This window comes from Nelusetta ayraudi, unplaced genomic scaffold, assembly GCF_046127955.1.
Source record: "Nelusetta ayraudi isolate G7.1 ecotype Tasmania unplaced genomic scaffold, CSIRO-AGI_Nayr_v1 ptg000135l, whole genome shotgun sequence".
NCBI classification, from domain to species: Eukaryota; Metazoa; Chordata; class Actinopteri; order Tetraodontiformes; family Monacanthidae; genus Nelusetta; species Nelusetta ayraudi.
The window spans coordinates 11,494,249-11,521,605 of NW_027466185.1; the positions used below are offsets into that span (position 1 = coordinate 11,494,249).

The following is a 27,357-nucleotide window of genomic DNA, read 5'->3' on the forward strand; positions in this document are numbered from 1 at the left end:
GAGAGTCCCGCCGTCTTAAACCTGCTGTCTGTCTGTCTGTCTTTCTGTCTTGGTGTGTCTGTGTCTGTCGGTCGGCCTGTGTGTCTGTCGAAGCGGAGCAGCAACGAGGCAGAAGTGCCTCGGCTCAGCCCTTATTGTGTTTCCCCCCCTCGCGCACTTCATCTTACTCGAGCAGGGGTGAGGGCGTGTGGGTGTGTTGGCTGAGACGGCGGGGGTGGGGTGCAGTTAATGGGCAGCATTACTTTCCTCCTCTCTCCCGTTGGCAGGCACGGTGATAGGGGTGGTGATCTACACAGGCAAAGAGACCAGGAGCGTCCTGAACACGTCCTACGCCAAGAACAAGGTGACTGCCTCTTGGTTTTCCTGTGTTTGTGCAAAAAAAGACAACAAAAAAAAAACCTTTTTTTATTTTTTATTTTTTTTGAAAAGCAATTTAAAATCAGCGTTCATTTTGATACAAATACATATTTTGAATGAAACTGATTATTCTTTTGATTAAAGATGCAAATATCTTGTTTTCTCTTAAAAATCCAAGATAAGCCAAACGTGAAACAAGGTAGGGATTTATGCTTGACACATTTTCTGGTAACAGTTCATCTCTCATATGTAGATGCTGACTATTATTATTTTATTTTTTTTGCATTTTTTTTGCTTTGCATTCTCCTGACCTTCGGGAGTCCAAAGCGCTTTTTTTTTTTTTGTTTGTTTGTTTAATAAATCACAAAAAACGCTTCAACCTGGAGAACTTGTGTCCCCCTCACGCCATTGCATTGTTCCTCCCCTGCCACTAATCACTAATCAATCACAGCGACGTGCTGGTCCTTTACCCTTGACTTTGGAGATAAAGTTGGACCTGTCAGTGCTAAAGGTCAGCACTGGATGCTAATTAACCAAAATAGGTAAATTAAGCAACCGTGGGATCTAAGTGACATTTTCGACCCATGACTTCCTACATGCCACCAAAAAAAAAAATCCCTGTTGAGCGTTTCGTCCCCCCAGGATTGAGATGAATGTCAGATATGAAGGTCTGCATGGAAGATGAATCTGCCAGATGCCCTAAACGCACCTATCAGCAGTATCCGGCTTGTCAGCCCACATCTCCTGTCCATTTACTTTTGTGCTCAAAGTTATCGGCTGCAGGCCGCCCACACTGAGACTCTCAGCGCCGTTTTGACACGAGGGCCGTCTTTTATTAAGAGCGCCGACGTGGCCGGTCGAACGCCGCCTGCCGCCTGCCGCTGCCGCCGTTTTGTGCGGGCTCCGCCGCTGAGAGGAACTCAATATTTCAAGGAGATGATGTCAGAAGTGCCAATACGGAGGCCCGCAGGATCGGGGGGAAAAGTCGATGGCGCGCGGCTGAAGTTGCGGGAATGTTTTGGCCTCATATAATGTGTTGTGACAGCGGGACCGGGGACAATGCCTGCACTTGATCAATCTGACAGGGCGTCAGGTATAGATTCAGCCTTTGTGCCGCTGTTGTCGCTGGATGGACCCTCCGTCCGAGTGAAGAGACGGAGCAATGTCATGTAGCAGCAGGCGGCCCTTCAGGAGAAGACAGCGGCTCAACTCCTGGAGAGACACAAAAAAAAAAAACGCTTCTGTCTGAAGAAACAGAGATAACAAAAGTTTTTTGTCTCCCAAGATGGCAAAAATCAGGTGCTTTATTTTCTTTTTTTCCCCCCTTCTTTCTGGTGTTACTGGTGTATGCTCCTTGCTGTTTTTAACTCGATGAATATTCATGTCCCCGGGCGCTACAATTCTTCATGGGATTTCACACACACACACGCACACACACGCGCTAAAATAAAACACAAGCCACACAGGCAGATCGAATCATTCCTTTTAATGGCTGTGAGATGAATGGACTAAAATATGCACTTTTTTTTAAATTCATTGATAGCATCTTTAGGTTGAGGTAATTGAGTCCCCCCTGTTCTCCTTCCCCTCTCCCCCCCTCCCCCTCCTCCCCCGTTCTTGACTGAATGAATAATGACTTCATCTGATCCCCGGCAAGCCTTGGAAAAATTTGGAGCGGCCATTGTTCAAGCAGAAGGGGGATCCTTGTGCCTCTCAGCCATGCAGTGTGCCCTCTGTCTTAATTTTTCTTCATTTTAATCCACCCAGACCCCCTATTTTTCTCAATAGCTCAAGCATGAACCATATAAGGGAGGCGGGCGGGCGGGCGGGTGGGTGGGGAGATGCGTGCCCGCCCGCCTGCCCGCTCTGCTCCCCTTGCACCTCTTCCACCGCTGGGAGTGTTAACAGCGACTGATAAATCAGTCACACTGGTCCCAGTCCTCGGGGGAACGCTGCTTGGTGGGGGTTTGGTTGGCCAGTGCTGGAATTCTACTTGGGGGTTTTTATATGTGTACGCTCACCCCTCCCTCCTCCCTCCTTCCCACTCCTACCTCCTCCTCCTCCTCTTCCTCCAAAAAAAAAGAAACCCTGTCTTTCCTCCCCTCCTTTTCAGCACAGTTCCTTTTATTTGAGGGAGGAGAGATGTTATGTTCTGCTGTTTTTGTAAGCGTGGTGCGTCAGAAGAAAGCCCTCTGTGTGCCGAGCTTTACTGCCAGCCATGCCAGAAAGGGGAAGGGTGCTTTCTTTATTTGACATCTTTTTCCCACATGCTCCATTGGCTGGGAGATGCACTCGAAAAATAAAAGACGACTGCGAACTCCCCCTCCCCCCTTCCCCTGCTGCCCGCCCCTCCCTGGTTTCAACCACCCTGTTTCTCCCCCCCATCCCTCTTTTTTTTTTCTAGAGCGCCGTCTCAATACGGGAACTTTATTTTTGAGGCCTTTTGACCCTCGGCAGCGTGTGGGGACAATTACTCGAGCATGGCGTTAATGCAGCTTGTAATTTGCCACAAAAACCGGGCCAACTTATTTGCGGCACGCACACACCGTTTGCATGATAAAGGCAGCCAAGAATGTTTTTCCACTGACTCGCTGTGGAGCATATTGTCAGGCGTTGGAAGCAGATGGTAGCGTTGCCGCTGATGCTCAAACTGAAGCTCTGAAAGATGAAAAGAACTTTTGTTTCTGTTTTTGTTGAATGTAAAATAAAAATAAATCTCTTCCCCTGCCTTGTCCCGATAGGTCGGCCTGTTGGACCTGGAGCTCAATCGACTCACCAAGGCCCTGTTCCTGGCCCAGGTGGTTCTGTCCGTTGTCATGGTTGCGCTGCAGGGATTTGTGGGTCCGTGGTTCCGCAACCTTTTCCGTTTCGTCGTGCTTTTCTCTTACATCATACCAATCAGGTACTTTGTCTTTATGTTGCTGGGAATGAAGTTATTTTGACTAATCTCCCTCCAGTTATCATCACCAACAGAATATCCCCCAAGAATGTTTTCCCATTTAAATAATATGCTCATTGGTGATCCTTGTCAAATATTACATCACATTCACTTATTCACTGATTCACTTATCACATGTAGCTTGCGTGTCAACCTGGACATGGGGAAGTCCGCCTACGGCTGGATGATCATGAAGGATGAAAACATCCCCGGCACCGTGGTCAGAACCAGCACCATCCCAGAAGAACTGGGTCGGCTGGTTTACCTGCTGACAGACAAGACCGGTAGGTGCTCCGTCGCCACATAAGTCAATTGATATGTTTGCTTGATGTCGACAGCACGAGTTTAGGTATCTGTCAAGTGGAATGATTTTGATTCGAAAGCACTGTGTCGATATTGTTTTTGAATATTGTAGCTTTGGAGTTCTCTATGGTTTATGTTGCTTTATAGCTTGAATGGTTTGCTAGAAAGTAATTTGTTTTTACGACACAACTAAAAACAATATCATTTTTAAACTTATTTCTTATTTCTTATTTTGAGCTGTGCTTTCTGGATGTGCTCAGTTTATTTGTGTGTCAATAGTATTACCCCAGATTAAAAACTAAACCTTACGTTACACTTGATGGTTTTTCCAGAAAAAGGGCACAAAAAAATGAGTATTGTGATAAATCTGAAAATAAATCAACCAAAAAACTAAAAAAACGATTGATGATTATTAAACAGCTTGTTAAATGTAACTTTCATTAAATGCCTGAATTCCCATCTTTACTTTGCCGGCAGAGATCAAGACTTTCAACAGATTTGTGTTGTGTGTCTGTTTTTGGCTTCACGGAGGCCTCGTTAGTTTTGTCTCTGTCATGGTGCGGTGCTCCAAAAACAAATGGCTTCTTTTTACTAATGCCAGACGGTGTGTCGGAGTGATAAACCCTTGCAGGGGTCCTAACGTGCCTCTTTGTCGTACCCTGCTGATCTAGGTAGGAACAGATTAGCCGCGGAGCCTATTAATCCAGACTGATAGTTAAAAGCACATGAAGAGGAGGGCAAACGATCGATCCAGTGGAAGTGGTTAACAGTGTGGCCCTAATGCTTTTTTTGGAAGTCAGGTGGCGTCTAATCAGCTCAGTGCTCCATCAGCGTTCGTCCTGGCCACTGACATCCATTAAAACGAGGCCCTTGTTTTCCCAGTGTCTGAACTTGCTCTTTGACCGTCTCTGTGCTGCTCTGTGTCTTTTTAGTTGATCAGAAAGGATGTGCATCCCACATCAGTGATGAGTCTTGGTCTGTGCATGTAGACGCAACACCCTCCTGTTCAATAAAGCATTAGCATCGTTCATCTGGGGATCGACACTGTCATTTTTTTAATTATTATTTTTTCCTTCTGCGTTTTCAGAAGCTCATCTTGAAACGTTTGAGTTTGAAAAAGCAAAGTGTTAAATTAGTTTAACATCTTTACGTGCAGGGACTTTGACGAAGAATGAAATGGTTTTCAAGCGGCTGCACCTGGGCACCGTGTCCTACGGCACCGACACCATGGATGAAATACAGAGCCACATAATCCAGTCCTATGCACAGGTAAGACCTTTCAAATCATTCATATCAGGAAATGAAAAAAAATATCTAACTGCATTTATTACAGTTTTATTTATTTATTTATTTATTTATTTATTTATTTAACATATCAAATTTAATTTCTGTACTTTGATTTACCTTATTCCTATCATCAAGCATCTGTTTCCAGATCAATAGATAAAGTGCCATGTACAATACATTTTAAATACATTCTGATGCAAGTACATTTTAACCAGATTTGTGCAATACATTTCAAAACTCATTTTATTACCTTACCATGTTGTTGCCTCTCACATGTGCATTTTATCTGGCTTCCTTAGCGTGTTACATGTTTGTCTGCTGTTATCATTTATGTCTGCGTATTTCATTGTCTATTTTGAAGCTGTCTTTTATGTGTGGTGTGATGCCTGAATTTCCCTCATAGGGATAAATAAATGATCTATCTCTCCATCTAGCTATCCAGCTATCTATCCAGCTATCTATCTCTCAATCTAGCTATCTGTCTATCTATAGGAAACAATGATGCAGTTTTCCAAACACAGGACAGAACCAACCAAAACGAATCAAACCCAGCCACTCAGAATATTCAAGTGTGGCCCCATTCAAATACAGAACGTGCACCATATTTAACCTCGGTGCTCGTCCTTTCCCGCCTCTCCCTGGAGATCGCTCCAATCAGTTTTCATATTCATCTAAACGGCCGTTTTTCCAGGAAACGGCGCCCATATTGTTCATTCATCATGTGTCCCCGGGAGGCTCGGCTCGACTGTAAGCAAGTGTTTCCCCTTGATGGGTGGCTCGCAACTGGCTCCAGCCTTGACAGAATGATATTGTTCACGTTTGGTCAGCTCCAAACAGCTGGTCGACGCCGAAGCCCATCTGCCCCCACGCCCTCACGAGTATAAACTCGGCGATGAGAAATGACTGGTCTTCTCGGGGTCAAGCTGCAGTCATCCTGTCCGGCCGATTTTTTATTTTTTAATGAGGAAATGGGCTGAAATAGAATTTGAATTTGATTGTTATTCTCTCCAAATAACAAAGACAGCGTAAAACATTTGAATCTCGTACGAGCTTTGATATCATTTGCATCGTCTCCCCCCCTGTCTCCTCCTTCACCTTCTCACCATGTGGTCAGGTGACCTCTCAGCCCGCCGGCAGCAGCAACGGCACCGGCGGCACCACCCCGTCCCGGAAGAGCCAGTCGTCGGGCCCCAAAGTGCGCAAGAGCGTGAGCAGCCGCATCCACGAGGCGGTGAAGGCCATCGCCCTGTGCCACAACGTCACGCCGGTCTACGAGTCGCACGCCGCCGTCAACGGAGAGACGGAGTCGGCCGAGGCCGACCAGGACTTCAGCGACGACAACCGCACCTACCAGGCCTCCAGCCCCGATGAGGTGAGCCAGAGATGCAGCAGCGAAGCCTCAGCAGCTTCGTCTGTGTGACCAGAGAGCGTTAATAGACGAGACCAACCACCGAGCGCTGTCTGATCAGTTCAGCTCACTTGATTTGAATTCTATGAGAGTTGTCTGTCAAAAGGGTATAGATTTAAAAATAAATAAATAAATAAATAAAATGCACATAGAGCCTTTCCTTCCTTTAAGACTTGACTTCGCCACATACACAAGGTTTCTATAAGCGTTTGCACTCTGCATCAATCCATAGTTTTAAAGTTCAGGGATCAACATGAAGACACGCAGCAATAAATAAATAAATAAAGAAGAAGCTTTTGCCAAAGATAAATTCTCAGCTGCCCCTCCCCCTCAGTTAATGTGTATATTTATTTATAAACCTGCTCACTTTGCTCTGTCTCCTTCTTCTTCATTGTCTCTCACTGGCCGGATTGATCAATATTTAATTTTCTCCCGGAGAGGATGAGAGGTAGAGGTCTGCGACTCTCTCTACCTTCCACCATCCCTCCCTCCCTCTCTCCCCATCCCTCCATCCCTCCTCTTCCTCTCTCCTTCCTCTCCCCCGGCATCAGTTCTCTGCCGAGCCGCCGCTGATAGTGATAGTTTGTTTTTTGCTGCAGCTCTCCGCGCAGCCCCTCTAATTTAATGAGCCGTCATTAAGGAGATGAAGTGGGCTGGCCGCCGAGATTAGAAGCGGGGGGGTCACCTGACCTCCTGCTCAGCCAGGCCGTGAGCTGCGGCGACGTGAGACCTTTGACCCTCGTAATATCAGACAAGAGCGCTTGACCGTTGCCTTTTAATGTCTGTCAGGTCCAGGAGAGGAGGTGCTTCATCATTCCCAACTGGGTGTAAACACGCAGGCGCAATGAAAGCAAGCAGGACCAGCTCATACCGCTGCATAATATGTATTATTAGCACATCAAAATGGCCAGTTTGCGCAGTTACACTGTCCCATAATGTGGAAAAATAGAAAGAATTTTTAGGGCTTTTATTGAATTTGTGAATTTTTTTCATATTGACGCCTGTAACTTAATGAAGGGAAGGAAATTGAAGACTTTAGCAAACGTAGCTGGGGAAAAATTAAATATATAGACAAATAACCAATCAATGCATTTTTACCTTCATCAATTTCAGTTTTTTTGTTGTCTCTTTTATTTTGAAAAGCACCAGCACCGTTTTAATTCCCTAATTATTAATTGCTGGTAGGATAGAAATCACCTCCCTTTTGTTGGCTTCATTCATGAATCACATACAGCATAAATCAAAGTCCACAAAGCATTAAACAGTTCTGTTGAGCTAATGACCGGGAATAAAGAGCTGATTTAGCAGCCCTGGCCGACGTGTGCACGTACCGCCGGTCGTGTGCGGCCATATGCGCACACGCATACACGTGTACGGCGATAATGACACACAGATGTGTGTTAAGCAAATATAGGCAGCCCTTTTTATGGAGCTCAAAGGGGGGAGCGGCAGAAATGATGGGGTATTAACAGGAAGTTCCAATTTGTAGGTCAGAGTATAATAACGACCTTTGAGTGAGCAAATTGAAAATGAAGCCATTGAGAGTTGAGTCGTGTGCAGCTGAACGCTCGCGCGGGGGCCTCAGTTCCTGCTCGGGGGAAAGAGAGAGAGAGAGGGAGAGAGGGAAGAGAAACAGAAAAACACTTATCTGGCACTGAATGAGGAGAGCTGGTCATACCGTAACTCTCTCCTGCCTCAACCTCCAGCCACTGATAGGTGTTTTTCATCTCTGGCTTTGCCTCTTTTATGCTTTGCAAGAACGCACCGAGAACAAAGGTTGTACTCTCACCTATATTCATTTGTTTTTCATGATATTTTAACATTTAACATAATACTGAGCTCTGAAATCGACCTTTCAGGACTAAGACATGACATTATTTCCCTCTGATGTAAAATCTTCAAAAAACGTCACCAGTTTTTAACTTGGCCACGCCAGATAAGCTTTATCCTAAATAGTTTGAATTCATCCCACGTGCCCATCTGCTTAAGAGCCAGTAGTAGTGATTGGAAAACGGATGCTTAAGGACGTTATAGCTTACACTTCCTTACTAGCAAGACGTTCTTTATTGTTGCATTAGAAGTCCACTAAATATCCTTCCATCTCCCGGGGGCTTAAAGAGACCATGTTGTTTCTAAAACCGGAGAAAATTATTTATTTCTTATTTCACAAACTTAGAGGTATTGCCCAATTGAATGTGTGCCTGTTGTTGTACTTTAATGTATAAGTAACCAATATGATGTGTTATTATGTTGGGCTGTGGGGGGAATAATTTGTTCATTTCATTATACTTTAATTTATTACAAAGTATACTCTATAAGTATATCAGAGTATAAGTTTGTATGTATCTACATGCTGTGTAGGTAGACTGTATCTATGTGGGCATACATGTATATACTAAAACAAAAATGTGACTTGTAATTCTGCCACTGGAAGTATTTTATATTCTTTTTCAATTAAAAAAATAAAAGTTGAAAATAAAGGAAAACTGATGTTTGTTTGTTTTTTTGTCTTGTCTGCAGGTGGAGCTGGTGCGATGGACCGAGAGCGTGGGCCTCACCCTGGTCAACAGAGACCTGAACTCCCTGCAGCTCAAGACTCCTTCGGGACAGATCCTCTCCTTCTGCATCCTGCAAATCTTCCCCTTCACCTCTGAGAGCAAGAGAATGGGCATCATCGTCAGGGTGTGGACAATTGAATTGTGTAGAATTTCTAATTGCAATAGATGTAACATCCGTGACTTCTGACTCTGGTTTTACATGATGCCAGATCCAATATTTTTGGTTGTTCCTCTTTTTTATTTGCAGGAGGAGTCGACGGGAGAAATCACTTTCTACATGAAGGGTGCTGATGTTGCCATGGCGAGCATCGTCCAGTATAACGACTGGCTGGAAGAAGAGGTGAAGGCTCGTTATCGCTGTTGTCAGTTTCCTTCGTTGTCGGTCTTTTATTAGAAATCTTAAGCCTTGGCATTATTTCATGTTTCAGAATAGAGATTTTAGCCGAGTGGAGAGTGCCGGTACTGAATGAATGTCCCCTGTGGATTTGTCTCTCTGTTGCTATTTTACCAATAGTATTTTTGTTTTTGTTGCCATATAATAAAAGCATTCAATTCTTCCACACATTGGATGCCTGGTTGGAAAGGAGCAACATTTTGAGCTTTAATGGCTTTTGCACCATAGAAATCCTTTCTAATGTTCATTTAAAACCCAGAGAGTGTGAACGTAAAACGCGAGCTGTCAAGCTGAATCCTAAACATATGAGTCGTCCCACTCAGCCCTAATTTGTAGCCCTCCCCCCCGCACACACACACACACACACACACACACACACACACACACACACACACACACACACATTCCCCACCCCCCAGCTCTTAATCAGGACATCCATCGGAGGTCAGCGGGCCGCGTCTGCACCAAACACCAGGTCTCGTGTGCATACGTTCATAATTATATTGGCATTATTGAGTCATTTAGCACTGCGGGCACAGTTTGATTTAATTAGTGACCTACATAAAGTTGAAGTAATTACAGTATGTCATATTCTCCAACGATGGCGCTAATGACGGCCCGTCGGCTGCAACATCCTGCTGTCAAGTCAGCCGCCGCCTGTCAATAACCAATCAGCAGTGCAGGTTCACCTCATGGCTGTTTCATATCAAAAATAAACCGCCGTCCGCCCCCCCCCTCCGCCCTGTCTCACTGTGTCCTCTGGATTGCGCCCCAGGCCGTGTTATTCACTATTGATTCCTTTGGTGTTGGTTAACAATACGCCGCCATTGACAGCAGCATTCACAGAGCAGCACAGAACAGATGATCTGTGCCGCCGCGTCTGATTGATGTTTATCTTGGGGGGGAAATTATGGATCCGAATATCTGTTGAGTGATAACGTTTCCTTCTGTGTTGTGTCAGTGTGGGAACATGGCCAGAGAAGGCCTGAGGACGCTGGTGGTGGCCAAGAAGTCCCTGTCTGAAGAGCAGTACCAGGACTTTGAGGTGCTTCTCCATCTCTTTCCATGCAGGCTCTCTAAATTGTCGTGGTCCAAGCTTGTGTTTCATGTTGCGTCTCTTAAGATAAATCAGTGCTCTGTAAATGTATCAGTTTTATCCATTACCCCTAGAACTGCGCAAAACCTAAATATCGCAATAAAACACTGGTAATGGAAACACCTAAACTTGGAAAAACCTCTCAAATATTGCGATTCAATGGAAACACCTGCAAATCGTATTTGTCGAAATTTTAGAAATATCACTTTTATTTTTGCAAGAAACTGGAAATGCAGCTATTGTCTCGTATTGTAAAAATGTGACTAAAACTTCTCTTTCATCTTTCAATTTTATTCCTTCTTGTTAAATTTGCTCTTCTCCGCATCTGCACGCAGAGCCGCTACAACCAGGCCAAGTTGAGCATCCATGACAGAGCCCTGAAGGTGGCGGCGGTGGTGGAGAGCCTCGAGAGGGAGATGGAGCTCCTCTGTCTGACGGGCGTGGAGGACCAGCTGCAGGCGGACGTCAGGCCCACCCTGGAGCTGCTCAGGAACGCTGGCATCAAGGTGAAGGAAAAGGGGAAAAAACGGCACTTGCGCACAGCGTAAGGAGCAAAAACGTTTCTTATCTTCTGTGTATGGTCCGCTTAGATCTGGATGCTAACGGGGGACAAGCTGGAGACGGCCACGTGCATCGCCAAAAGCTCCCACTTGGTCTCCAGAAACCAGGACATCCACGTGTTCAAGCCGGTGCGCCTGCTCTTCCGTCCTCCCCTCGCGTCGCAACACCAGAGGACACAAAGTGTTCATCCATCATATTTTCTGCCTCTCTAACAGGTCTCCAACAGAGGAGAAGCCCATCTGGAGCTCAACGCCTTCAGAAGGAAGCATGACTGTGCTCTGGTCATCTCCGGAGACTCCCTAGAGGTACTGCTCTAGCAGCAACACTCTCACACACACACACACACACTTCCTCACGCAGCAGCGGAGGATCCGAGCATGTGGCCCCAACAGTCGGTGTGAGAATTACAACAACAACAAAAATCCCTGTCAGCCAAAACAAATATGGAGGATTTTAGGTTCCTTGGGGCTTTGTGGTCAGATAGTTTTTAAAAGAGCGACTGACTGAAGTGATGTTTGCTCTTCCTGCGCAGGTGTGTTTGCGCTATTACGAGCACGAGTTTGTGGAGCTGGCGTGCCAGTGTCCAGCTGTGGTCTGCTGCCGCTGCTCCCCCACCCAGAAGGCTCAGATCGTCACCCTCCTGCAGCAGCACACTGGTAACCGGACCTGTGCCATAGGTGAGCAGCAGTGGTGGGGTCTAGTTTATTCCAGTGGGTACGCTATGACCCCCCCCTCCCAGCCTCACACACATCTGTCCGGCCGCTGCCGCTTCAAAACAACACAAAATAGGAACCATGATGCTCAGTAATGCTTAAAGTATGCATCCACATAAAAGTGAGATTATGAAAGACTGATGATGTCATTGTCTAAATGTAAATGTATTGTTAGCAACATAAGATATATACAGTCAATTTACAGCTGGACTTTAATTACCAAACGAACAGCAGTCACGAGACAAATTTGGGAACATTAAGAAAAAAACTAATAAATAATTAACACATATATAAAAAATAAAGTTTCGGCAATCAAGTGCATAAAGTGCTGCAAACATGAATGAGTTCTCAAAAACGGCACTAAAGCAATGGCTGAAAACAGATCAGAACATCGAAAGTCCTTTTAATCACATTTTTTAAAACGGGAAAATGAACGGCGTGTCAAAAAACATACTGTTGCGTATCTTTGCGGATTTTTTAGTGGTTGTATAGTCATCTGGAACCTTTTCTAGTGGTTATACGGCTTATATTTGCATATCACATAGACTACACCACTGGTGAGCAGGTCAACAGGTGGCCTGCTCAGGGCGCAAAGTCAGAGGGATGTTTATCACTGGAGTCCACAGGCGGCTTGGGAATGTTGTTTAGAGACAATGGACTTGTTATGCCATGTGTAGTATAATCTCATTGTCACATATACACACAGTTATTATTTTAGGTAGAGGGCATATAGTTGCAGTACCGCCTTTTGCCACAAGATGGCAGTGAGCGCTCACAGGAAACTCACGTCCAAGTGTGTGGATCTCCCATCCTGAGCGGTTTATAAAACTGAAGTGTTTGGATGTTTTTTGTTGCTGATTCAGGTGACGGAGGGAACGATGTGAGCATGATCCAGGCTGCAGACTGCGGCGTTGGAATCGAGGGGAAGGTAACGTTCCTCCGCATGCTGCAGACATAGCGACTACAGTGACACGACATTCGGATCCAACTCGGTGGGATAGTCTCACACATATCTCAGAGTGACTTCTCTGTGTGTGTGTGTGTGTGTGTGTGTGTGTCAACAGGAAGGGAAGCAGGCGTCCCTGGCTGCCGACTTCTCCATCACCCAGTTCAAGCACATCGGCCGCCTGCTGATGGTCCACGGCAGGAACAGCTACAAGCGCTCGGCGGCGCTGGGCCAGTTCGTCATGCACCGAGGCATGATCATCTCCACCATGCAGGTGCGCACGTGGCCAAGCAACGTGGCCGACGACTGGAAAATCTTGTTTTTAACAGAATAGTCAAAAATAGCAAAATAGGGTCTTTTTTTTCTTTCTCTTCTTGCTTTGCTGCCTTTGTTCTCATGTCTGCTTTCAATTTGTGGTTTAGTTTTTTCAAAGTGTGTTGCTGCGCGGTGACTCCCGAGACACTTTGCCACATTTTAACTGACTTAATTGCTTTTTTTCTCTCCCTCTCTCTCCACACACAGGCCGTCTTCTCATCTGTGTTTTACTTTGCCTCAGTGCCCCTGTACCAGGGCTTCCTCATGGTCGGGTGAGCGGCAGTTCCCAACCTATGTGCAACGCATCGTAAAATAAAGCACGTTAATTCACTGGAATCATAGTTTAGATTGTAAGAAGTGGTTTTGCTGTCCGTCCTCCGTGCAGGTACGCCACCATCTACACCATGTTCCCTGTGTTCTCTCTGGTCCTGGACCAGGATGTGAAGCCGGACATGGCTCTCCTCTACCCAGAGCTTTATAAAGACCTCACCAAGGTACCATCAAAAGCTCCCATTAGCATCTTTAGTAAGTCAGGTCGTGCACTTTTAAAAAGGACACGTTCACAGGGGAGTTTTTTTTTCTCTCTCTCTTCCCTCAGGGACGCTCGCTGTCGTTCAAAACCTTCCTCATCTGGGTTCTGATCAGCGTGTATCAAGGTAAGCGGGGCGGCCGCTCGGCTCAAAGAGCCGCTTTGTCGTCCTCCTCCACCGCCGCTTCATAATTTCTACTGTTCCTAATACCCAGAGTCCCCAGACCCTCCCCAAGTCCCCCGGCCGGCCCGTTTCTCAGTATCTTAAGTTTCCAGCCGTCATCCGCTCCTACATGCGGCCTTTTGTCTGTCCAGTAAATCGATATTTCTGTAATCGCTAAGCCATGCAGCGTGTGAGAAAGATCTATGTTCCTGCTCGAGCGCGACTTCCTGACAGCTCCGGGTTTTTAATTAAAGGCCAATACCAGGTCTAGCAGGGATAGAGGGAGGGAGGGGGGGAAGAAAAGGCAGTGAAACGCAAAGACGATATGAGAGGATGGCGGCGGTAAGAGGGAAATATTAGGCACCAATCCAGATTAATTTATTACACTGTTTGACTGGCTGGAATGCGCTGCATGAACAAGTAATTATGTGATTCATTGTGGGCTATTAAGCTCAGTTAGTGCGGTGTTATGGTAAAAATGAAGGGCTATCAGGATACAGCAGGCGCCTGAAGAGAAGCAAGTGTCTGGACTTCAGAGCCAAGAGGGAGAAACAGCAAAGCGCAGCGCGTCTTTTTTTAAATTTCATTTTACTATTAAGTCATCACAACTACTGAGATGTAAAAATACAACAAAACAAGTGACCTCAAAGGATTTCCTCGAGCTTTTTTCCCTCAAACTCTGAGGTTTTTGTTGTTTATTTCACTGTGGAATTAAAATCCCTTTATGCCACTAATAGACCAATTGTGATCTCACACCCACTGCGGGTTTTATTCATGAAAATCTTTTCATCAGACTCTCGATATTAAACTGAAACGTGCAGTTTAAGAATAACATAAGGCTAAAAAGTGTCAAAAGCCATCGTAAATCTGATTTGATGCTTGAATGTCTCTATAATCCCTTTCTCCTGAAGCTCTCTAAAGTCCCATGATTCACCGGGAGTTTTTTTCTCTTACCAGGTTTGCAGAAAAAAAAGTTTTACTCATTTGGTTCTTAGACAGGAATTCTAACATTGCGTCTGTTGGAATGCTAAAGTCTCCCGTGATGCATCTTTTAAAGTACAAGAAACACTTCTGGGTAGAGAATTGAAAAGAAAATGGAAAAAAGAGAGGTTTCTGACCTGCTGTCCATGTGGCGTGTTTTGTCTCTCTTGGGCGCCACCAGGTGGCATCCTCATGTACGGCGCGCTGGTGCTGTTTGAGTCGGAGTTCGTGCACGTGGTGGCCATCTCCTTCACGGCGCTCATCCTGACCGAGCTGCTGATGGTGGCGCTGACCATCCGCACCTGGCACTGGCTCATGGTGGTGGCCGAGTTCTTCAGCCTGGGCTGCTACCTCGCCTCGCTGGCCTTCCTCAACGAGTACTTTGGTACGTATCTCACCTCGCTTTTTAAAGGTTACCGGAACCAAATATTAGAAACCTTATCGCTTTTTAATTACTATTTTTCTTTATTAGCTGAATTGCAGAAAAAGAAAAGTCATTAGCCAGTTGATGAAAATCGTCCAACGTTCTGCCATCTGATACGTGAGGCTCCGCTACAAAAACGAACTCTAGTAAATAACTGATGTGACAACAGGATATTTTAAAATAATGATAACAATGATAAAATGTATTTGTATTGCACTTTTCAAAACAAAGTTACAAAGTACTATACAGTACAGAACAAGAAGATACATATGAAACAACATCGTAGTAAAAAATAAATGGAATGAAACCTGATCTGTTTTCCCGAGCAGGAAAACAGAATCACGGTAAAATCACCAGAAATAACATAAATTAGGACATAGAGACGCTGAAACAATAAAAGACAGTAAAATGCGGCAGACGACAGATTTACTCAAAAAAGGCCTTCCTGTAAAAGTAAGTTTTGAGGCGTGATTTAAAGATACACTGTATTGGCTAACCTAAGATGCTCAGCCAGGGAGTTCCTGCGGGGCCTTGACTGAAAACGCCCGGTCGTAGGCGAGCTGTAGTAACCTCATTTAATGGGCACAGTCATTACTAATTGTTCTAGCCTTACTTGGAAGTCGTGCGTTGCTCTTCTTTGTTCCTGTTGATTTAGTCATGGATAGTGTGTGCGTGCGTGTGTGTGTGTTGTGAGTCTGCCCTCGAGCTGCCTTGGGTCTCCCTCCCTCGCTGCTGCAGCTGTGGGCTCTGCCTGCTGCGTGAGGCTTCCCGACACCCAGACTCCGTGTTGACTGTTGATTTGTTTCCACACTCACTGTTTCTGCTGCACTTCTTCCTTTGCTGCTGTGTGTCGGCCGCAGGCATAGGCAGGGTGTCCTTTGGAGCTTTCCTTGGTAGGTGTGCAGCCTGTCCCTTCACCCCCCCCCCCACCACCACCACCACCCACACACACACACACACACACACACACACACACACACACACACACCACCACCACCTCGTCACTGACGTCTGTCGCGTGTTCCTTCATGTTCCTGTGGAGTCTTGCGGTCTGGTTGTTTTCATTCACTGCCATTTCTGTCTTTCTGTTTTTTCATGTCTCGACTCTGCGTCACTGCATTTACTCCACCGGCTTCAGTCCCTGCATCTGATGGTTTTTATCTTATGTCATATCCTGAGGAAGCGATGCTGACGTTTGCCCTCTTCCTTCTCTTCCTCCTGCAGACTTGTCCTTCATCACCACCTGGCCTTTCCTGTGGAAGGTGTCGGCCATCACGCTGGTCAGCTGCCTTCCCCTCTACATCATCAAATACCTGAAGCGCAAGTTCTCCCCTCCGAGCTACTCCAAACTCTCCTCCTGATCCTCAGTTTCTCTTTGCGCAAGCTCATTTTGTCGCTTCACTGAGCTTTCCTACTTTCAGCACTTTTATTTTTGTATTTGCCGACCGTCAGTGTTGCGCACGTGACCTGCGGAGGTCAAGAAACCACTGACTTGACGTGAATCAGAGGGAACCTCGTGGGATTTTGCCACTACAAACCTTAGGATGACTTGAAAAAAACAATCAGTGCACATGCACAGAGACTGTGGAGGGAAGGCTCAATATGCCTCTTTTGCTGAGATGCATTTATGAAATCACAGTGGAGCATCACTCTGTGCCGCTACCTTCAGAATTTTTATAAGTGGGGGGAGGGGCTGAGAATTTTTTTTACTTTTTTTTTTTTAATTCTAGATGTCAATTGCAGCTGCTGGCCTGCATCTGTGAACAGTGTTGAATTGCATTATGGGGAAAAAGGTTTACTCCCTTCTTGTTTTCTTTTTTTATACATTGATGTAGATCAGACCATTCTGTGCAGATGCGTTTTAGTGTTTATCTCTTGTTAAACTGTGCATTCCACGAAACAAACAAAACAAAACACTCGCGTGTTGTCATTCAACGAATGAAAAAAAAAATGCTGGAAGTCGCTGTCGACTGAATTCTTCGCCGTTTTGCCGCTTTCTGTCCGTTGCATTTGTCCGACAGTGAAGAGCATCACTGGTCCGCAGCCTCCGCAGCCAAACACCAGCACTCCATGAGAGTTGAGTAACGTGGCCTCAACGTATTTGGCCTTTGTTCCACTGCATAATTCAGTGTCGGTCGGCGCCTCCGTTTGTGCCTCATTATGATCCATCTTACATCACCGGATGTTAAGGAATCCTGGATCTGGGTTACATTTTTTCCCCCTTTTTGCGCACAAACCCAACATTTCGGTTGCTTGAAAGTCTGCGGCCACATCCTAAAAGTTTGTTCAAAAGTCCAGAGCGAGGAGCCTGAAACCACGTCAGCTGATTGTTTCCTGGCCTTCAATGACTCGAATGATTCCCGGGGCGTCCGCATGTTTCTGCCTCGGTAGCAGGTTTTGACTATCAGCCCCATCAGGAGAATGAGTTTTATCATTCAGCCTGCGTACTGTAAAGTAGTTAAAACAGGTTTAGCACACTGGAAGAAGAAGAAGAAGAAGAAGAAGAAGAAGGAGAAGAAGACAAAAAGGTAAATGTGGAATTTGCTTGACAGGGTTTTGTGTAGCTGTGTTTTTCTCCTGAGTTGACTTCAAGAGGGATGATCACTATTTGGCAACAGTTAGGTCAAACACAGCTGCACTTGATTTAAAAAAAACAAACAAAAATAATACAGAAGAAGAAGAGTGTGAGACAAACGATCGATGTTCTACTTTGTGAAAGTTAGTGTGGTTGCAGCACTCAAATGCAAAGTATTATGTTGTAAATGATTTTATATCTTTTTGTGGAACAACCCAGAGGTGTTGATTTGTGTGTTTTCTGTTGACATCTTTGTCCTGTGTATGTGGCGTTGTACAGATTTTTACTTCTATTGAACTTGCTTTCAATGTCCAACACTGCAAATTTCTAACATGTCTTATTTATAATATGTTTATTGGTTCATGATTAATAAAAACGAATGAGAAAAAAATACATTTCCTTATAGTTCATTATGCAGTTCCCTAATGCAACCACTAGATAGAGGCAGAGACCAAGGTTTATATATATCATTTATTTATTTATTTATTTATTTATTTATTTATTGTGCACTACACAGCTTATCTTTTATTTCTTTTTTTTTTAATTTTTTTTTATTTTGTGAAAATGGGAAGAGAATATAGTCTCGGGAGTTTTCTGGCGTCTCTTGATGGCTTTTATTTTGTTTCCAGTATTTTAGTACTGTTATATTCTTATTTTTAAAAAGTGACGCTTTAGCGGTGACTTGAGAGTTTGAGCTTGAACTAGAACTTGAGCTTTGAAGAGTTGACAATATACACTGCCAGTCAAAAGTTTGGACACACTCTATGAATTTAATGTCTTTTCTTTCATTCTCATGACCTTTGACGTTGCAGTTTCTCACTGAAGGCATCAAAACTACATATGAACACACATTGAAATTATGTAGGAAACAAAGTGTAAAATAACTCAAACACGTTTTATATTTAACTCCTTCAAAATAGCCACCTTTCATGAAAAGCATGTTTTGAGTTATTGAACGTGTTTTTCTTTGCTGCATAATTGCATATATCTTGGTCATATATTTGATGTCTTCAGTATCTATCCGCAGTGCAGAAAGTTGTCAAGATAAAAAGAAAAAATACATTGTGTCCAAACTTTTGACTGGTAGTGTATATCACTACTGTTTTATGATTTTGTGTCTGTGAGGATCTTTAGATAAGTTGACTTCCCAGAGAAGAGAAACGGTTTCACTTGGTTATGGCTTGGTTTAATTAAAATACAATAAATTCTGTGCGATAAGTCTCCTTCTCAGGAAGGCTTGCTATTGTATGCAGCCAAAAGCAAAAAGATGCATCTTGGTACAGAATCACATAATCAGAAGCAGTTGCGGAAGCAAAAATAGACAATGTGTTATCAATTTCTCTCCGTGGAGGAGGACGCACTTTGCGATCCGGTGATGAATGTGATGGTCTGATTACTTTAACATTGGTAATAGATGTTGCTTCTGATCTGCTCATCTGGAGCACCACGCTGTTGTGTGTTGCCATAGATCCCCGTGCACTCAGCGGTTCCACCAGTGTGTGTGTGTGTGTGTGTGTGTGTGTGTGTGTGTGTGTGTGTGTGTGTGTGTGTGTGTGTGTGTGTGTGTGTGTGTGTGTGTGTGTGCGTGTGTGTGTGACAAGCAGCTGCAGTTAATGTGCTGCGTGATGAGCTTTGATGGAGCGGATAATGTTCACGTGAATAATGATTTATTGCAAAAACAGAGGAGTGTTTGTCTTTGCTACAGCCAACCTACTTTTATGCACATTTTCTGTATTAATTTATGGCTTCCTGTCGAAACTCTGTAATATGGAGGCCAGTCGGGGTTTTATTACTGCGTTTATATAATTCATTACCTTTGGATGTAATTATAATATATTCGTAAAGGATGTTTTAGCGTACCACTTCAAAGTAGTAGAACAACAAGTAAGTGGAGGCAGAATATTTACCGTACAGTTGAAAAACGCACACATGATTTTATTTGTTCCATATTATGCAAAACAAAATTTTGAATATTTAAAATTGTGCCTTTCATTTTAGTGGCTTGAAAGCTTCAAAACTGCAATTGGATTTTTCTTTTTTTCTTTTTTATAAGAAGGATTTGGCGACCTCTATTGTACCGCTTGAATGCTGCAACCCAGTAAATGCTCCCAGATTCTGTGCATGTGATGTGGAAAGCAACTTATAATAAAACAAACCAGGATCCACTTGCAACAAAAAGATTTTTTTGGCCTCAGCTATTCATACATAAATGAAAACAACATAACAGATGCTGTATATTCCACTATTCTTATTGTTATTATTCAGGCTCCCTCTCACCGTGAGTAGACAAAGCCGTCTGTGTTCTCACAGCGAGCTTCAGTTGAGAAAAATACAAACAATGCCTCTGCCGTGTTGTGTTTCTCTTTACGGCAACACTTTGACAGGCAAATGTGTCCATGCACATGCAGGAGGCCCTTTATGTAAAACCTCCACGAACCTGCACTGGCGGCACGGGCGGCCAAGAACCTGCCAACAGCATTACGCATCGTCACATTTGATTGCACAAGTGCAGGAGCTCAGAGGTGGAGCTGTCATCGTGGGGGCTAATAACGTCATTCTCTTTGTCTTTTGTTTGACAAACTGTCTTGCGTTGCAGAGAAAAAGTCACTCAGTAAACAGAGGTTTTGTGCACTGGCACCTCTGTAAGTTGATAATAATAGATCAACAATGCATTTTTTCATTTTAAACCCACAGTCTTTTTGCACATTTGATGTTTTTGAACCCTAACGAGACCAGCTATTACACTATCTTGTTACTCAGCTGGCTTCTGTTGCTGTACAACATCTCAACTGGCCTCTCGCGATTCCGTAGAGGCCTGTTTAGGAATTAGGAAACGGCAGCGGGCGGAGATAAAGTTACGGCTAATAATGGTCCGCGGTGATGGAAAACGCCGTAATTCTGTGCAATAAGCGATCGTAATTGCCGTATCAGTAATAGTTCTCGTGAATTGAGTTTCCTGAGCCTCTTGCCCCAAAGGCTGCTAAGCTGCAGACAGGCTGAAGTGGAGACTCAAACTTTGAATGCCAAATCCCTCTTTACCAGTTGTATGAACGCGATCAAGTTTGTTCAACATCACACCTGGCCTGTCGGGGTTATTATTATTTATTCATGTCCTCTCTCATTTTTTCCCCACACCTGCACTGCTAATTATTTTCAGTTAGGAAATGTGTCCATAAACCTCTGTTGCCCCTCAGGAGCTGTTCAGGCTGAGACGCATTTGTCCAAATGCGATTTGAAACTTCCTCACGAAGGTGGTTTCAATCTGTTTTGCAAAAATCGGGAATTCATGTGATTTGTGACTGTTCAAACTGCAAAAGAGCCATCCGGTTTCAATCTGGAAGGGGTAAAAATCTGATTTTGGCTGGCAGTCTGAACGCGGCCTCATTCAGCTTGTTACAGTCAAGGAAATAGTTGTCAGGATGTTTCTGGTTCTTTCTTTCTGTCTTTCTTTCTTTCTGTCTTTCTTTCTTTCTTTCTTTCTTTCTTTCTTTCTTTCGAGGACACAATCCTGCTGGTATCCATATTTCCTCCTGTCAGCAGCGAGCCTCTCAGTCCTGCCCACTGCCCAGCAGCAGCAGCAGCAGCAGCAGCAGCAGCAGCAGCAGCAGCAGCAGATCAGACTACAGTAACCACACTTCCCTCGCAGTTACACAAGCTCCACTCTGGATTTATGTAAACGGCCTTGGGCACACGGAGGCCCCAGCCAACAGCTGAGAGAGATAGTAAAATGCTGCGCTCCTCGCTGGGGGTGGGGTTTGGGGGGGAGACTGACCCAGTACAACAGGCCTCCTGCACTGCAGCGGGCCGCACTGGGCCGTCGCCAGGCAACGGGCTGCTGCTGCTCACAACAGGAAACGGGGCAGGGGATTCCGTCACGGCCGCGGCCCAAGAGAAAAAAGGAGAACATTGATGGGAGACAGGAAGTCTGTCTGGCTGTAAAATAAAGAGGGAGCCGGTGACGATGGTCACACACTCACCTCCCCCTCACAAGCTGAGCGACAAGAAAAATATCAGCGAGTGAGATAAAAAACGACAACAAAATATGTGTATATATTAATAGGAATTTCACCCCGTCTAACAGTGCATGGCGTCACCAGGCTCTTGCAGATCTCTGACAAAGACGGCATTATTCAGCCTCATAATAAGTGTGGTGTGCTCAGGACGTCCCGAAAGGCCCTTTCGCGGCTCTGCCTGATGTTTTGGCTGCCATTAAAGTTGAGGGCAGATTACTTAATGTCCCATGAAACCAGACTTCTGGTCACAGCCCCAACCTGCGGCCGCGCGGCGCAGGCTATTTATAACCTTTTTTTATTATTATTCTACATCAAGACACACATTATAAAAAAAAGCACATTGCACAGTTATGAGCACACATCTGGTGTGTGTGTGTGTGCGTGTGCGTGTGTTTTCTGTGTGTGTGTGTGTGTGTGTGTGTGTGTGTGTGTGTGTGTGTGTGTGTGTGTGTGTGTGTGCACAAGTTAAAAAAAAAAACACAAAGGAGCACAGTAATATTTCTCTCCCCCCTCCCCCTCCCGTTTCCCTCCTAATTTATTTTTCCAAAACAAACAGGTGATTCAGCAGTGGGAAAGTCGTCGTTTCTGCCAGTTGTTTCTCAGTTTATGAATAACACGCGCGCGGCGCTGTCCAACGTTCCACCGTGTTTCAGTTCAGACACAAATAAAGGCCGGTCGAGCTGCGGATGGCGAGGCTGCGAAGTGTGGAAAGAAAAAGCCGACTTGAGGTCTTTTCCACCTCGTCGCCGGCCAAACCACGTCATACCTGCCAGAGAATTCTCCAGGCTTGGCAGCGGCCGCCCGTATGGGATGGCAGACGACAAAAATGTGCGGTCTTCTGACAGAGAGACCACCCCTCACCGCCCCACCGCCCCTGGTGCTTTGCTCTCTTCCTCCTGGACTTTTGAGGTGGTGGACGCACCGAGCAGGCGGTTGGGCAACAGGAATCACCCGGAGACATGGAGGTCAAAATGTTAATTTATTTTTTCTGGACGGCCCTGAGCGCGTTTAGCAGCACTTGTGAGCGTTTCACGTGTTTCACATCCAGAGGATTGCGACAGGGGAGATTCTCTCTGCAACTCTTTGTCGGGCCGCCCCCCTCCCCTCGATTCCCTTCGATTGCTCCCAGAAATCGAGGTGGCACCTCGCGAAGGTCTCGCTGTAAACGCCGTCTTGAGCTCGAGACACACAGTCGTGCAACAGCTGTGATGTGACAGCCAGCGAAAAGCCTTTCACACTTAAGTCCATAGTCCATAGTTACCAGTTGCCCCCAAAATGAGAAGAAGTCACACACACACAGAGTCTGACTGCTTGTTTCCCAGTAATGAGATGGTCTGCGATCACAGTGACACCTGTGAACCAAAACCCATAATGCTCTCTGGTAGAAGCCAGCAGAGACATAGTGAATAGAATAGAATAGAATTAATTCCACAGTGGGGAAATTTGCATAATTAAAGCAACTGTATAGCACAAAAAGATGAAAAATTATATTGATTAAAAGAAATAAGGCAATAAAAATGAAATATTTGTAGGGTATAAAAGGAAAAACACTTTTCATTTCAATTTCTATTTTCTATTCACATCTGATGGACAGTTGGATTTACAGCTATCTATATACTGACATATAAATAAGCCTTTATTGCACCTGAGAAAAAGACTCTACTCTCCAGTGACTGAAGGCACGGAATGAATAATATTATATATAAGTTTCTGATCTATATTTGTCATGCTAGTCTCCATTGGCGCAGCTTTGTATGAATGTTTTTACATTAAAAAAAAAAAAAAAAAGACTCCAGAAAACAACATATTTTGTGCTCTCTGAGAGCCCCACCTGGTGGTTACAGGTGGGACTGATCACACTAACTTCAAAGCCGCCACTTTGCTTTCACCGAACGAGGGCCATAAAATGAAAGCAGAGGGCCGAGAGATGCCAAAACAGTGTGTGGCGCTAAAGGGTTAAGGGCGCAGCAGCGCTCTCGGAACAGCTCAACCGCTGCGAGATGTGACTCAAGGCTTGAAAGAGAAACAATTTAAGCCTCCCCAAAACAGCACGTAAAGAGGCAGATGTTTAATGTTTGGGAGCGATGATTGATTGATTACAATTTTCTGGGCAATTATGCAAAAAAAAAAAAAAGGCAACCTGAGAAGCGCGTGGAGGAGAGAGCTTGTGCCGCTTCTCTCTGTTGACTTGCGTCACGCCTCGATGTGAACTTGAGACTTCTCCTCACATGGACTCGGACCCGCTCTCACCGAGTCACAAACACAGATGAGTCAGTAATTAATTCAGTGTCTCTTGAACGTCACGCCAAGTGCTAACATCAAAGCTTCACCCCCCCCCCCCCCCCCCACCCCTCCCCCTGTAAACGCAGGACGTTGGTGTCGTTCCCAGTTATGCAGCTTTTTTTTCTATTTCCACCACTCTCAGATCTGGATCCATCCGGTCTGCGGAGGCCTGTGACCAAGGTGTCCGCTAACCAACGCCAGACAGACCCCGGCTGGAAAACCGACGAGCCGCCCGCCACCCGCCCCCCTGACGTAGGAGTCAATCAGCAGCGCGGCTATTTATTGACTGCCGACGGGTGGAAGTGTTTACTACAACACATGTTTCACTTGCACATAACTGTGGAGTGAACACCCCCCTCCCACACACTCACACACACACCTCCCCTCTCCCCAGTTAGACCACCGAGCCCTCCACACCCCCCCTCCACCCCTTAAGCCCCTCAAGAGTTTTTCCGTGAGGTCAAAGGAACGGACGGGGTTCCTGGGATGGCTGGAGAGCCACCGAGCCACGTTCCCATGATGACACGGAAAGCTTTGGGTTTCACAACTGCCGTCAGTGCCTGGGACGCTGGCTCGGCTGACACGACTTCCTAACAGGGGCACGCATGCCACTAAGCAGATGCAGTGTGGGGAGGTCGTAGATGGTTCGTTTATTGGAGCGAGCACCAAATTCTCCAATCAGTGGCGGTGCTTCATTGCAGATCTCCAGATTTTAGTCGTCGTCCTCATTGATGTTGTCGGTTCACTGACTTTTCTTTTGGCACCACCATGATGTTGGAATTGGTTTGATTGTTGACGGAAAACCACTTTTGGATCCTGCACGATGTAGACATTGAATGGAAGAAAGAATATATTTTTCCGCTTGATAATTGTTCAAAACATGTACTTGTTTCCTTTACATTTGCTAAAAAAATAATTAAATAAGGATTTACATTTGCAAAAAGAGCAGGTCCACATGGCAGGATTGCCATATACTGCTGCATTCCTACAGTAGCCAGCAACACGGATCTGGCCGAGGTTTGTTGCTTTCGCCCTGATGTTGCAGATGCATAAGGTATGAGATTAGCAAGGCGCTACATGCAAACATACCTCACACGGGGCCTTTGAATAGCACATCTTTGCAAAGTGGAAAGACTGCGCCGTGTGATGCGGCACAGCCATCCAAGGGTAAATTGTTGTAACTTGGGTGAACCTTTTGCTTTTCTCATCGAGTGCATTCTTGCAGGAATCTCCCTGTGCGCAACATGTTGAACCTATTGGTATTCACGTGCGCAAACAAATTTCCCTTAATCCTGTCTTGGAAAATGCCAGGGAGAGAATCCCTGAAAGAATGTGAAGGGGCGTCATGGGACAAACAATGTCTTGCAGCGAAGGGGGAAATACCCCGCTGCAAACATGTGACCGGGTTGTGCAAAACAACAAGTTATGACCTTTAAATGAAGACGCGTCCTGATGCTTCCTCGGCCTTGGCAGCTGCTCGGGGATCACAGGGGCTGGCCAAGATAAGGTGCAAGTGCACACTGTGGAGTAATGCAGATTTCCATCTCAAGGGACCGGCAGACTTTTGGAGAGCGCGCCATGTGACTGTTGCCACCGCAAAAGCTCTGGGTCGGCTGCCAGCGGCGGAGTGGCCCAGGGATCCACCAAAGATAGCAACAGCCCAGCCTGGGTGGACTTAAAGGAGCTGAACCACAGAGGGCCGCACATGAAAAAGCTTATGTCAGTTTGCCGTGTCAAATCACTGGGTGTGCAGGCCTGCGTCTTCATCTTTTATTTAGCTACTACTCTGAAAGTATGGATAATTATGTGCTTATGTGCCCCCGCAGGCTGTCAGAAAGGAGAGAAAAGGGGCAATAATATCTGGCTTTTGGATCAACCCCAGCAAAGCCCAAAGGACACGTGAGAGCAGTTTCATGTTGTTCTACATAGAGAAGAGCTTCAGCTATGTTCTTGCATGCTGGGACCTCTCAGCTCCCCTGCCCCCGGATCCAGTTCCGTCCATCCAGCGGCTCCCAGATCCAGCAGCCTGGAGGGGTGCATGGCTGTGGATGGATGGTTTAATGTGAGGATTAGTCAGCAGCACATAAATCTGGATTGAGGAGAGTCCGCGAGGAGGCCAAGCGGAGAAAACAATGCTCGTAAAAATAAATAAATAATGAAAGTGCTACAAGCGCAGATGTAAACGCAGTCCATGTTGATTAGATCAGCTGTGCATCAGGGGCGCAGTTGTTTTCTCTCCTCACTCCTCCTGGGTTATCTCAACCAAGGCTGTCAGACATATTTTTCTCTCTAGTCAGTTTCTCTCTTGGCGCCTTTGCATGTGGCTCCCTCGCATCCCCGGCGGGGCTTATTTTACTCATCACGGAGGAGCCTCCTAATTGGCCTCCTATGTCAGTGGAAGACCCAGGAGAGGATCTCCCCGTCGGACCCATGTGGTGGTCTGCCGTCCGTGGTGCGTCATTGCCGGGGAAGAAAAAAAAGAAAAGAAAAGAAAATAACTGGGCGGAGTTTCCCAGCGGAGGGTGATCCCCGGGTTTATAAGCGCAGGAGTCCTGTGCGCGCCGGAGCAGTGCGTCACAGCGAGCAGAGCGCAGGCTGGAACCCCGGGCTCACTTCGACAGCTCGGCACCAACAGAACTCTCCTGACAAGACACCATGACTTTACTGCACCAGCTTTAATATATTCACATAGATACATTTTTTGTTACTTTGTTTGTTTTATACTCTTCACATTCAGATTTTGAAACTAAGCCTCTGTTCAAGGTTCTGTTTTTTATTTTTTTATTTTTGTTATTGTTATTATTTTTTATTTTTGTTTCCCAAGAGGATCCGAATAAAAAGCTGGGGACTATTTCAAAACTCCGCTTTATGGATACAGCGTCGCCGCGCTCATCTTCAGCTGTGTTCAGAGTTCGAGTTTGAGTCCCTGCAGCAAAGAAGGAAGCAAGCAAGGAAATATAAACATGAAATCTGCTGAGGAGGGTAAGCTTGACTCTTAATCGTGTTTATGTTTATGATAAACGTTTAATTTTAATTTTAATTTTTATCTTCACTTGGCGCTGCACGAACTTCCGGTTGAGAGTCCCCTCCCAGCTGAGAGTCTGTATTTAGTCACAGCACAGCCACCGTGCGTCCCTCCCTTTTGGTTTGGTCGGAGTGGGCGTGGTGGCTTTTTGCAATGACAAATAAAGTGTTGTAAACCTGCGCTAAATGGCCGAAATTGCATTGTGGGTAAGAGAAATTGAACGCAGTGCTGCGGCCCCTCAGGCTACTTGTTTTTGAAGTAGGCTAACTCACTGCAGTCTAATTGTAGAAAGAAAGAAAAAAAAAACCCTGAATGTTTCAGGGCTCTCTCTCTCTCTCTCTCTCTCTCTCTCTCTCTCTCTCTCTCTCTCTCTCTCTCTCTCTCTCTCTCTCTCACACACACTCTCCATGGGCACCACTGAAAGAAAGCATCATTTTCTTTTATTACAATGACTCCGCGGCGCTGCACTGATGTCATAGTCTTTACGG

At 45.4% G+C, this 27,357-nt stretch overlaps 2 protein-coding genes across 2 annotated transcripts in view; both read left to right on the forward strand.

The window, feature by feature from the left end:
- atp9b (ATPase phospholipid transporting 9B) overlaps nt 1–16,948 on the forward strand; it is a 29,561-nt gene extending 12,613 nt beyond the window's left edge. The window contains exons 11-29 of the mRNA XM_076011976.1: nt 267–343; nt 3,099–3,259; nt 3,437–3,579; nt 4,755–4,867; nt 6,000–6,257; nt 8,814–8,975; nt 9,099–9,191; nt 10,207–10,290; nt 10,677–10,847; nt 10,932–11,030; nt 11,118–11,207; nt 11,435–11,579; nt 12,479–12,543; nt 12,680–12,835; nt 13,084–13,148; nt 13,262–13,370; nt 13,475–13,532; nt 14,731–14,934; nt 16,198–16,948. Of these exons, the coding sequence (XP_075868091.1) occupies nt 267–343; nt 3,099–3,259; nt 3,437–3,579; nt 4,755–4,867; nt 6,000–6,257; nt 8,814–8,975; nt 9,099–9,191; nt 10,207–10,290; nt 10,677–10,847; nt 10,932–11,030; nt 11,118–11,207; nt 11,435–11,579; nt 12,479–12,543; nt 12,680–12,835; nt 13,084–13,148; nt 13,262–13,370; nt 13,475–13,532; nt 14,731–14,934; nt 16,198–16,334 (2,390 nt within the window). The 3' untranslated portion in view covers nt 16,335–16,948. The remainder of the gene's footprint in view (nt 1–266; nt 344–3,098; nt 3,260–3,436; nt 3,580–4,754; nt 4,868–5,999; nt 6,258–8,813; nt 8,976–9,098; nt 9,192–10,206; nt 10,291–10,676; nt 10,848–10,931; nt 11,031–11,117; nt 11,208–11,434; nt 11,580–12,478; nt 12,544–12,679; nt 12,836–13,083; nt 13,149–13,261; nt 13,371–13,474; nt 13,533–14,730; nt 14,935–16,197) is intronic.
- A 7,806-nt stretch (nt 16,949–24,754) lies between these two features.
- nfatc1 (nuclear factor of activated T cells 1) overlaps nt 24,755–27,357 on the forward strand; it is a 38,999-nt gene continuing 36,396 nt past the window's right edge. The window contains exons 1-2 of the mRNA XM_076011980.1: nt 24,755–25,563; nt 25,671–26,826. Of these exons, the coding sequence (XP_075868095.1) occupies nt 26,808–26,826 (19 nt within the window). The 5' untranslated portion in view covers nt 24,755–25,563; nt 25,671–26,807. The remainder of the gene's footprint in view (nt 25,564–25,670; nt 26,827–27,357) is intronic.